Source organism: Littorina saxatilis, linkage group LG9 (genome assembly GCF_037325665.1).
Source record: "Littorina saxatilis isolate snail1 linkage group LG9, US_GU_Lsax_2.0, whole genome shotgun sequence".
Taxonomy (NCBI): Eukaryota; Metazoa; Mollusca; class Gastropoda; order Littorinimorpha; family Littorinidae; genus Littorina; species Littorina saxatilis.
This window is the reverse complement of record NC_090253.1, coordinates 1,722,301-1,734,664: the sequence shown is the minus strand read 5'-3', so window position 1 is coordinate 1,734,664 and position 12,364 is coordinate 1,722,301. Positions and strand designations below refer to the sequence as shown.

At 44.5% G+C, this 12,364-nt stretch overlaps 1 protein-coding gene and 1 long non-coding RNA gene across 2 annotated transcripts in view; both read right to left on the bottom strand.

The window, feature by feature from the left end:
• Positions 1 to 4,201: 4,201 nt before the first annotated feature.
• Positions 4,202 to 7,986, bottom strand: LOC138975045 (beta-3 adrenergic receptor-like). The gene has a single exon (XM_070347696.1). The coding sequence runs from the start codon at positions 7,983 to 7,985 to the stop codon at positions 6,489 to 6,491; it is 1,497 nt and encodes a 498-aa protein (XP_070203797.1). The 5' UTR covers position 7,986; the 3' UTR covers positions 4,202 to 6,488.
• Positions 7,987 to 8,067: 81 nt separating this feature from the next.
• The window catches only part of LOC138975056 (uncharacterized), a 61,876-nt gene continuing 57,579 nt past the window's right edge, over positions 8,068 to 12,364 (bottom strand). Inside the window, exon 3 of the long non-coding RNA XR_011458482.1 lies at positions 8,068 to 9,583. This is a non-coding gene — a long non-coding RNA (uncharacterized lncRNA). The remainder of the gene's footprint in view (positions 9,584 to 12,364) is intronic.

Here is a 12,364-nt window from a genome sequence, read left to right as displayed (position 1 = left end):
GAAGGACTGAAAGGGCGTCAGAGAGGAAGACAACTTGGTAGCAAGGGTCTGCGGAGTCCTGAACGAAGGAGGCGGCCTGCATGAGAGCTTCTGCTTCTGCTTTATAGTTTGGAGAGAGAGAGTGAGAGTGTCTGTCTTTCTGCATGTGTGTCTCACTGCACTGTGAAAAATAGAGCACAACTTCATTGTACTGTCGTACATGTGTGTAGTTTTACACATTAAACACAGGACATATTTCAACTGAACATTTTGATTTCGTAAGTTTTATTGCACAATATTGTTGACAACAAACACAAGGATGTATATTATAGCATACAAAGAAACAAAATCTTCTCCGTTCGTGGTCACATTTCGCTTTCAGTCTTTCATCTGGTAAAAATTTTCAAGTCTTTCTTTAAAAAAAAAAAAGAACATTCTCTTGTACATTTAAAAAAACCAAGGATAAACAATACCAATAGAGGTTCCAATAAAACGCAGAACATTTTTTTCTGGCTGGAAAAATATCTATTTCATATGTGCGTGGGTTTGTGTAGATCAACCTGTATGTGTTTCTACCTGTGTGAGTATGTATGTGAGTGGGTGTGTGACTGTCCGTGTATGTGAGTGGGTGTGTGACTGTCCGTGTATGTGAGTGGGTGCGTGACTGTCCGTGTATGTGAGTGGGTGCGTGACTGTCCGTGTATGTGAGTGGGTGCGTGACTGTCCGTGTATGTGAGTGGGTGCGTGACTGTCCGTGTATGTGAGTGGGTGCGTGACTGTCCGTGTATGTGAGTGGGTGCGTGACTGTCCGTGTATGTGAGTGGGTGCGTGACTGTCCGTGTATGTGAGTGGGTGCATGACTGTCCGTGTATGTGAGTGGGTGCGTGACTGTCCGTGTATGTGAGTGGGTGCGTGACTGTCCGTGTATGTGAGTGGGTGCGTGACTGTCCGTGTATGTGAGTGGGTGCGTGACTGTCCGTGTATGTGAGTGGGTGCGTGACTGTCCGTGTATGTGAGTGGGTGCGTGACTGTCCGTGTATGTGAGTGGGTGCGTGACTGTCCGTGTATGTGAGTGGGTGCATGACTGTCCGTGTATGTGAGTGGGTGCGTGACTGTCCGTGTATGTGAGTGGGTGCGTGACTGTCCGTGTATGTGAGTGGGTGCGTGACTGTCCGTGTATGTGAGTGGGTGCGTGACTGTCCGTGTATGTGAGTGGGTGCGTGACTGTCCGTGTATGTGAGTGGGTGCGGGACTGTCCGTGTATGTGAGTGGGTGCGGGAATGTCCGTGTATGTGCGCCTCTGTGTGTGTGGCTGGCTGTCTGTCACGTATGTGTGCGTGGATGTGTGTGTTGGTGTGTATACATATGATGTGTGTCTGTGTCATTCGAGTGTGTGTGCGTCTCTGTGTCACTGTGTGTGTTTGTTCAGGAAAAGAAATCGGGATGGGAAGCATAAACACAAAATACAGTGGTAATAGCAATATAAAGCCATCAAATGACAATAGACCTCCCAATAAACGATACTGGCTGTTATTCTTTTGTCTATTTATCAAAATGAACCTGTCAAGAAAGGACTCCTGCAAAGTAGGGACACTTGGCCGGTCCCATGGTTGTCCTTTGATCACAGGTACCACTGTACCACTGTACGAACGATATAGTTTGAGTTGTAACAAGTTAAGAGCATAACACGGAAATATCAATATGCCAACAATGCGAAAAATATGAGCAGCTGAAAGCATACAAAAATAAACTTTTGAATGCATGTAACTTTGATGAAATCAGATTCCATCGACAATAGTAGACAACCAACAGCTAGCTAATTTTATTGTGCATCCGGTTATGCTAACTGAGCGATTTATTGAACTGATTTCTCGGGGTGTACACCCTGTCTCCCTCTCTTTCTTCTCCATATCAGTTTTGCCCCAGACCCTCTCTGATAGATCTACTTCCTAAGCACCCCCCCCCCCTCCCTCCCCATACATATGCCCTACCTGAAACGAACACACGATGTCTTTTGAGATAGATATCATTCGACACAAAGATATTTACACCCTCTCTTTTCTGCATATTTCCCTAAGTTTGTCCCCACACACGATGTCAATTGAGATAGATACCATTCGACACAACGATACTTCATTGGAAACAAAGACACTGACACTTTAAATGTTCACATTCAGTCACACACATGGACATTTCATTGCCATACATATAATGTATATTATATCGTCACAATCCCAATCGAAATTCCTTCACGCACGAACTTGTATGCGTACTCTCGATCTCGATTAAAGCTGCAGATAAGGGCAAAATAACGGAGCATGATTTTAAAGCTAAAACCACACGTCCGACACATTGTATCACACAGAGTAAGATCTGGGGTAAAGGTACCTTCCTTCCTGTTTGGTAGAAGAGATCCTTCTTATTCTATGTTCATGGGCTGAAACTCCCACGTTCACTCATGTTTTTGCACGAGTGGGCTTTTACGGGTATGGCCGTTTTTACCCCACCATTCAGGCAGCCATACGCCGATTCCGGGGGAGTAGAAGAGATCCGTCTACGCTATTAGCTGAGATACGAGCATCCTTCCATTCAGACTCAATCATGCCAGACATACAGCCTGCCTGCTTTCCGTGCAGAATTCTTTTGTTTTTTGTTTTTAAACCTTTTTTAAAAATTTTTACTATCTGCATGAAACTCGTCAGTTTCATGCCAATCTGCAAAATTAATTCAGCACACACACAACACATTTAAAATCCTTGCTCTAGACAGGAAACCTTGCTCTAGACAGTCAACTTCCAGGCTGTTGACTCTCAGTATGTGTCCAAGTGGGATGCCATGTGTCCAAGTGGGATGTCATGTGTCCAAGTGGGATGCCATGTGTCCAAGTGGGATGCCATGTGTCCAAGTGGGATGCCTTTCCATACATACTCTTCAACAACAACAACAGTTGACAAGAAAATGTATAAAACTTTTACAAATGATTTAATTTAAGGTCCAATACTTCAATTGTAACTTCATCTTCATTGCTTCTTTTAGGATTCACAAAAAGACTGAGTGTTGCTCCAGAAACATTTTCGGTAGACAGTTTTATTGCGCCAAGCTTGCTCAACACGTGGAAAGATTGTGCTTTGGGTGGATAAGGGGGTGAAGAGACTGTGGAGTACTGTGTACGCTGCAGTCTCAGAGGTGGTTTTCAAAGTCTGAAGAAATCGGCACAAAACATACCAGGGCAAAAACTTGGGGTGCACGTAATACAATAGGGTCCTGATTATGCACGGAGCTCACCATATTGTATGTTTCTTCTTCTTCTTCTTCTTCTTCTTCTTCTTCTTCTTCTTCTTCTTCTCCGTTCATGGCCTGAAACTCCCACGTTCACTCATGCTTTCGCACAAGTGGGTTTTTACGTGTATGACCGTGTTTACCCCTCCATTCAGGCAGCCATACGCCGCTTTCGGGGGGAAATATGTTTAAAAGCTGCCACAGTAACGAAGTAATGCATTGTCCCATCATGCCTCCACGGCGAATCATAATTTTTGTTTGACCGGCCCTTATGTTTTTGAAGAGATTAGAAGCCTGGACACATTTGTGGTCGTGTTCACGATTGTTCGTGAATACAGGAAGGAAGGCATCTTTTGTTTTGGGTTTGGTTCAGACTCAAACGAGAGGTCACATTCATTCTTCACAATTATGATGGATACACACGTTGAATTTGATTGATGCTTATATAAATATATAATTATGGTAAAACTCGCACAACACCGTAACAATTAGACAATAGATACATCAATAAGTCAATAAAAGCCGCATAAATATGTAGGATGGTAATTTGTAAGTATTGCACATATCCTGACTCCTCGGTCCCGTGGCAGTCAATGTTCAACATATCCTGACTCCTCGGTCCCGTGGCAGTCAATGTTCATTTCTTTCAGCCGCAGTGTGTTGTTCTTGTTGTTGTTGCTGTTTATCGCGTAAGTCGCATAGACTACTAAATGCTTTCACTTTAGTCGATGCAAGTCTTCGCCCGATACATTTCTTCTAAATGATTCCAAAAGTACAAATTATTGTGAAAAACTCTCCTTTTAAATTTCACCCTTGCTTGCCTCTATATAGTTTTCGAGTTTCCTTTCGGGCAAGGTGTTTTCTTGCATCATGCCTTTGTTGGCGTTTTTCTCTCCCCCCCCCCCCCCCCCCCCTCCCTCCACTTCCCCCTCCCAACCTCTTCCCTGCGTCAATCCATCGAACCATGAAGCTAACTTGACAAAACCACGAAAAATACACATCAATAAATATACAAATAAAATTACAACGGCAGTGGTTATTCAACAATAGTATACAATTTAAAGTTTTTACTTTTGAATTGAATAAAACTCATTAAAATGTACCTTCTTCCCAGAGTAAACTATATCTGAAATCACAATATGCAGAGTGGCTATATTTAGCTGAATTGATTTTGTAACTGACACAAAACTATGTCAATCTGCGTTAATAAGTACCGCACAATGACACCCACTCTGCACAAAAAATTACTGGGCGATTGAATTTTGGTAATTGTCTAAACTGAAGGATGCTCCTATCCCCCACTGTAAACAGAAGTGTTCCACTTTTGAACACATATTTTCTACAAGTTTTGAACACTTTGTAAAAAAAGTATAGATAGCTCTACTAGCAAAAGATGCGCGCATCATAAACACATAGTGTTCACAATTAAGTGTTCACGAGAACACTAGTTAACGTTATATGTGATTACTTTGGCAAGTAGAACTATGTGCTACGTCACAAAGTGTTAAAAAATTGTCACAAAAATGTGTTCAAAAACGGAACACTTTTGTTGAGAGTGTATGTAAAGCCTGGATAGATCTCGTGTTGTTTTCATGATCATTTACACGAAAGGGCGGTACGGCTATTTTTAACTTTTACACAATGATGCCATAGAATACCCAGGAAAATACTGCTAATGCTTTCCTTCAGAATGTCATATAACGCCAGCTACTTTTTTCGCCCAAACACGCATATCTGCCAATTCTTCTCAGTAGCAAGAACAAGCAATTCGTAAAACTGAGCAGGTGTTATGAACCAATCACATTTTCCATAAACATAACATAGTCACACTCGGTTTGGTACGGACCAATAATATTGCCACAAAACGTCACGTGATCACGTTGAGCAGTTTGTACAAGCCAATCACACTTCGTCATTTAAACAGAGCTGAAGGTGCAAACCAATCAAAGCGAAGGAGGGCCTGAGTTGAGCCTAGGAGGACAAATCTCGACGCATGTCCATCATTGAGCATAACCGAACCCTGAATATGGTCCCAGAGAATGAGAAAAATGTTTTGCTTCCAGCAATTTTTTCGCAAATTATTCTTTTAGAAGCAATGCAAGGATCAAGGTATTCCTTAATAATTGAGCCCGAAGTTGACTCATAGAAGATTCAGTGCCCGGCAAAGCTTCGCGAAGGCAGTTTTGTAAATTCGACTTCACAAAGTCGACTCCGCCCAATTACTATAAGGCTTAAGAGGCTGAAAATAATTTTCGCTTTGGTCCAGATCAAACACCAGAGGCATTATTCCCTAAAATGAACTGTACTACGACCTATGGTTTTTGGAGACACATTTCCACGTAACCTACGTTATAGTCACGCTCATAAGATAATTGCCTATGTATTTTTTTTATAGTGTTTTGAGAAAAACGAGAAAAACGTTTTTGGTTTGTGAACAATGATCTGCCTATTTCATGTTAGTTGCAAACTGCCTCTCGAACAGTTGACAGCGGAATAAGCGAGAGTTAAAGAGCCGACAGCAACGTTTTCAATCAGCACAACTGCATAACAACCCCAACAAGCTTTTGCACACCAAAAAAGTGTTCCTGTATGAAAGCGGCGGCCTCTGCTGAAAAGTGCCTATAACTCAGAAACGAGAAAGGCAGTTTTGCTAACGTAACCGTGATGATGGTTTCCGATTGTCTGAGAGTTTGTACTCTCTAACACATGACAGGTACCCTTCCAGTAGCTTCCACTGTAGTCTCACTGCAGAAATGCCTAACACTGAATTAGGTATTTTTCTTATGAGCGTGACGTCATTTTGGTTACTTGTGTACAACTAAGGGGGAAAACTCGATCCTCCCCTGTTGTTGTTTTCAGTGTATACAGCTAAAAGATATTATCGTCAATTTAAGCCGTCGTTTTGTGCAAAACTCATATGGTACCAATAAGCGTTGGTGACTATTTTAATGTGCGATTTCTGGGTTCCAGCATTGAAGATGTACACAACTGCATGTACTTTCCATCTATGCAGAACTATATCGTTTTTTTAATAGAAATTGTTTGTTTGTTTTTCAAAAATAGACAAAATGACAAGATTGTGTTGTTAACTTTACTGCTCCACGTTAACAGAATAAAGCACAGACTTACTTCTCTTTTACACAGTTCATTTTTTCCAAATGAATAAATTAATTAATTAATGAATCAGTAAATTAACAAACAGATTCATAAATATTATCCCAAAGACACAATCACGTCACTGTTTCCCGCTCCAGTATCCCGGGATACTCCGAGTTCAGCTCTAGATCTATGGCGGGGAACTCCGAGTTGATCTCCATGACGTCATGAAGCTCCGAGTTCTCCCGATCGTGGCCGAAGTCGCGGTCCCGATCGCGGAAGCCGAAGCTCATGGCCAAGACGTTGTAGGAGTGGGGTCTCGGCATCAGAGCGCCACTCGCTTCGTGGTTTTGAGCTCCTCCCGTATTCCGCCGAGTGCCTAACTGCTGATGTTGTAGGGAGAAGGTCCGTCTCATGCCGGACACGCTTGGGGAGAGTCCGTTATGCGCCGCTTGCTTCCGATTCAAGCCGGCTGAGGACGAGTTCCGCGTCAGTGATTTGATGCTCGGGCGTCGGCGGTGACGCTGGCACCACAGCTGGACCTTACGCGTGACGAAGCGGGAGAAAGAGGCGCGCAGGTTACGGTTCCTGAGTCCGTACACCGTCGCCGCCGTTAGGGGCGCTGCGTGCAACAAGATGGCGGCGGTGGCGGCCGGAAGTCCGCTCGGGGTGACGTTAGTGGCCGCCTGGTGGCAGAGCAGCACAGCCCAAGGGACGTAACTGGCCACGCAGGAGCCGACCAGCTGGACTATGGTGGCCATGGCGCGTGTCCCTCTCAGCCTCACCATGCCGATGTTACGCGCGGGAGGCGGGGCGATGGGGGCCTGGATCAGGGTCACCATACGCAGCATGGTGGCGGCGATGCGCGAGCTCTGGGCACGTGCGATGCGGAAGATGTGCGTGTAGCAGTAGAGCATGACAGACAGCGGGGCGACGATCCCCACCAGGACTACCATCAGGGCGTGCCAGCGACCCCTCTCGCTCCCCGCGTGCATCCCGCAGCGAGACAGGGCCGGCACGAAGCGCAGGTCTCCTCCCCCGAACACAGGGGGCGTGGCCAGGGCGGCGCTCAGAGTCCACATCACGGCGAACCAGGCGGCCATGGTGGACTTGTGGGCGACGAGGGGGTGGTGCAAAGGGTTTGCGATGGCTCGGTGCTTGTCCCAGGCCAGGGCAGCCACGGTCCACACGCTGGTCGCTGTCAGCAACACGCCCGACGTGCCAATCAGCGTGCAGAGAGGTCCTACGTGGGCCGCTGTCATCTGTCCGTCAATCTCCGGCTCCGCCCCTTCTGGTACGTTGGCCCCGCCCCCTAACGCAGTCGGCCAGCCCTGATTGGTGTCTGAGGCGGGGGGCGGGGACGGCAGAACGGCGTGGTGGGGTTGGACCACTAAGGAGTGTTCGGAGGAGGCTGCAGGCGGGTAGAACTGAGGCGGGGAGTCCCAGTCAGCCGGAATTGTCGCTGTCAGTGACGTCACCAGCTGCAGGATGCCGGCAGGCAGCGTCAGGATCAATGACGTCACGAGGCCTACCAAGGCCAGGTGCACAAGCAGCACTTGCCGCACGCTGCGCATGCGCGGGTTGGGCAAGATGGCGAGCATGAGGAAGAGGTTGAGGGCGGCGCCCAGCATCGCTATGGCAACCAGCAGCGCCCCCTGCACCACATCCCCCTTCTTCCCTCCCCACGCCCCCTCCTCCTCCCCGCCCGTCCAGTTGTCGGGGAAGGGGAAGGGGACGGAGAACAGTGACGCGTTCCCATCATTCAGCGCCATGGTGGCGGTGGCTTTGGTCACGGCTTGACGAGTTGTGGTTCTTGTTATAGACCAGATCTGTTGTTTGCAGCGGATTGTTCATCTCTGTGTGATACGGCAGACTGAGAAGTATGAGCCTGTGTGAAGTTTTTGCTCGTTGACGATGGTTTCATTTTCTGTAACAATAACGCACTGTGAACTGACAGTTGTCATCCTTTGTGAAGTAGGCTATCTAAGATTAGTCATCTGGCTAAGGTCACACCATTGCAGTTTGTGTTCGCCAAACTTGGTTTGATGTCTGTGTGTCATCACTATCTGAAATTCGTCATCGTTTTGAGGATTTGGCTTACTTCCACATCCAGGCAACATCACATTGTGAAAACGGTCAGCTTTGTACCTTTGTACTTGACATTTTTTTGTGAGGTTTTTGCTTACTTACACACCTGGCTGATACTACGTCACATTTAGTTGACATCACAAGCTGACAAATATCCTTGTTGAAGTCTGTGCTTTGTCAACACTGGGTTCGTTTCTGAGAGACATCACAAGCAACAAAATCACCACCATTTTAACAGCGTCAGTTGGTTGACAGTGGGTTCGTTTCTGAGAGACATCACAAGCAACAAAATCACCACCATTTTAACAGCGTCAGTTGGTTGACACTGGGTTCGTTTCTGAGAGACATCACAAGCAACAAAATCACCACCATTTTAACAGCGTCAGTTGGTTGACACTGGGTTCGTTTCTGAGAGACATCACAAGCAACAAAATCACCACCATTTTAACAGCGTCAGTTGGTTGACAGTGGGTTCGTTTCTGAGAGACATCACAAGCAACAAAATCACCACCATTTTTACAGCGTCAGTTGGTTGACAGTGGGTTCGTTTCTGAGAGACATCACAAGCAACAAAATCACCACCATTTTAACAGCGTCAGTTGGTTGACAGTGGGTTCGTTTCTGAGAGACATCACAAGCAACAAAATCACCACCATTTTAACAGCGTCAGTTGGTTGACACTGGGTTCGTTTCTGAGAGACATCACAAGCAACAAAATCACCACCATTTTAACAGCGTCAGTTGGTTGACACTGGGTTCATTTTTGAGAGAAATCACGCACTTAAACTGTATACACATTTGTGCAGTATTTACTAGTCGACACTGGGTTTATTTGTTAGAAACGTTATTAACTGAAAATGAATATTCATTTTTGCACTGATTTGCTGTTTGTCACTGGTGTCCTTTGTAGAACGCATCGGGAACGGAACGATAGTTATTCCTGTTGCAACCGTCTCATGTACGTCGTTTGAGTCCGTTGTTGTAGGCGATTGGGCGACCCTTTGTAGCTGATTTCAAGTGCCGACCAACCGCTGAACACGTTTCAGTCTGCGTGTTGCTTGCTGTATGCTGATTGGTTGGTGGTCTCCAAAGCTGACCAATCCCACCAGCTGTCACAGTCTACAGTCGACGGAAAGGTCATCTGAAAAAAAAGAGAAGATTACGTTCAGGTTTGATAAGATTTCTATTTTCATTTTCATTACGTTGTTATCTTAATTATTGCAGTGACATACGGGTCGTTTCCTCCCAGTGGAAAGTTAGTGGCGACAAGTCACGCTACCCAGGTGTGTGCGTGCTTAGTTGTAATCATCCGGGAATCAGACACGTGACCCAAAGGTCACAAGTTCGGTGCCCTTCCAACTAAGCTACCAGGCTCCCTGTCAGATTAAGCCTTGGAAACTACTGACATTAATTTCTCAGCAGTTCCTGACAAAAGAAATCTATGCCACATAACTGACGCAACAAACGCTAAAACTACGCATCTACGGGATATAAATGTTAGCTAATATGAGACAGCCACATGGAAACCCACATGGATATCCGGCCTTCAGCATCCTAAACTGATTCACTTGTCATAACTTAAACATGCATATGTCGTGCCGAATTCACGGTATTGCCGAATTTGCGGAATTAGCAAAATGCTGCCCATCATTATTTTAAGCGAAATCGACAACGTTTTGCCACAAATGCGTGAAGGCCTCTAAAATTTGTCAATTTCAAGTGTCAAGTTCATTGTCAAATGGCTGCCGATTTCGCAAAATTGACAAGTGTTAGGGGCCTTTACACATTTTCGGCAAAACGCTGCCGATTTCGCGTAATGGGCAGCGTTTTGCCGATTACGCGAAATGAGCACAACTTTGGCCGATTCCGCGAATTCGGCAATTCCGTGAATTCGGCACGACACATACATAGGTATAGACAGCACTATCAGTATACTGTACATCAGCCTCGAAGTTAAGGTTGCCTTTAATTGAGTCCGAAGTTGACTGACTTGGCGAGCACTTAGCGAAGTCTATACCGACCAATCAATGCTAAAGAGTCGTGCAGCGAGCTTCGGTAAAGTAGAATTTGCGAAGTGGACTTCGCTCATTAAAGTCTGCGCGGACATGTGCTACACAGAAACACTTCGACACTGACACTGACGTACTGAACAGAAGTCGTCTAAGATTCTAAGTTCGAACTTCTACACACACACTCAGTCATCCTCTTGTAGCCTTGCAGATAACACACATCGCATGGCAAATCACAAAATCCTCTAAATACCAAATACAGAGGGGAAGGCAACACACAAAGAAAATAATAATAATTTCTGGCAAACCACCGCTTCGGATGTGCGTAGGAATTCAACACACACTCTTCTTTCTGCCTCCTCGCTTCGGCAACTTTTTGCTCACTAGCAATCCATCATAATTTTTTGGTCCCTTTAGCTTTGTACACATACGCGCCACTATGTTTCTTCTCAGTTTTGCTAGTAGCCTAATTAGGTGTAGTGGCTGCTTGCACGGGCTTTGGGTGTCGGTGTGCTGAGATTTCCCGGAGAATGAGAACTTTGGTATTGTGAATGTATCGAGTTTGGGTTCCTCAGCCTTGTGATTTCTTCTTCTTGTGCTTATGTTTTTGTCGACTCATTGGATCAGTGCCGAAAGCTTTGATTTGACTGTACTCGTTCTTTGAAGTAAAACTCCTACGACGACGACGACGACGACGATCATGATGATGATGATGATGATGATGGTGATGGCTTTTTTGTATTAATTTTGTGTCTCTTGACAGCTGAAAAAAATAACTGAAATTATAACACATATTAAAATTATGCTCACACTAATCAAATCTGCCATCTCCTACCTACAAATTACTGCTCCTAAAAAATTTTCGTGTTCTTTTACGGTTTTTTATATAAATATATTCTCTCTCTCTCTCTCTCTCTCTCTCTCTCTCTCTCTCTCTCTCTCTCTCTCTCTCTCTCTCTCTCTCTCTCTCTCTCTCTCACTTAATGTCTGAGTAGTTTAACGCCTTTTGATTTACCGCACTTAGTATTACGTCAAAGATATGCTGTGCATTGTATGTTCTGAACATATTTTTGTTGTACTATTGCTACATGTTCGATTGCTACCAGCTTGTATTTATAATTACCTGCATAGTATGCATTCAATTTTATGAATAACCACATAAAATTATGTATGCTCTTCATGCCTCATCTTCATCATCATCATTATCATCATCATCATCATCGTCATCATCATCGTCATCTTTATTATCACGTGCTGAAGTTTTCCGACCTCCTTTTGTTGGTTAATCTTTTAACTTTTTAATTTTTAATTTTTTAATTATATAATTGTGTGTCTATGCGTCCCAAGGACAGATTGTAAGAAAAGGCGTAGCCTTAAATTTGAATCCTTGTTAAATAAAGTTCAATTCAATTCAATTCAATTCTCTCTCTCTCTGTGTAAATGTATGAGTGAGTGGTGCAGATTAATTTTGTTTGTTTGTGTCCCTTTGCATTATTTTGATATGTCAGCTTAAATGTGTTTTTATTCATTTAATATTCGTAAAGATTATGTTGTAGTTGCGATAATGCATGGTTAATCTTTACAGGTATAACTTCTTTTTTTTCTTCTTTTTTTTCACCTTTTGTCGGTTTACGATTGTCATTGTATCCATCTTAATACATGTTTAGTTTTAGCAGGGACTGATTGTAAGACTAGGCGTCAGCCTAAAATCTTCATCATTGAGTAATAAAGTTCGTCCGTTCGTTCGTTCGTTCGTTCGTTCGTTCTCTCTTTATTGTAGTCTCTCCTTTGCCTTGCCGGTCATTACTTCTCCTCCTACACCTCTTTCTCATCTCTGTCTGTCTGTCTGTCTGTCTGTCTGTCTGTCTGTCTCCTATCCCTACCTCTATCTACTGCTTCTCACACCTCTTTCC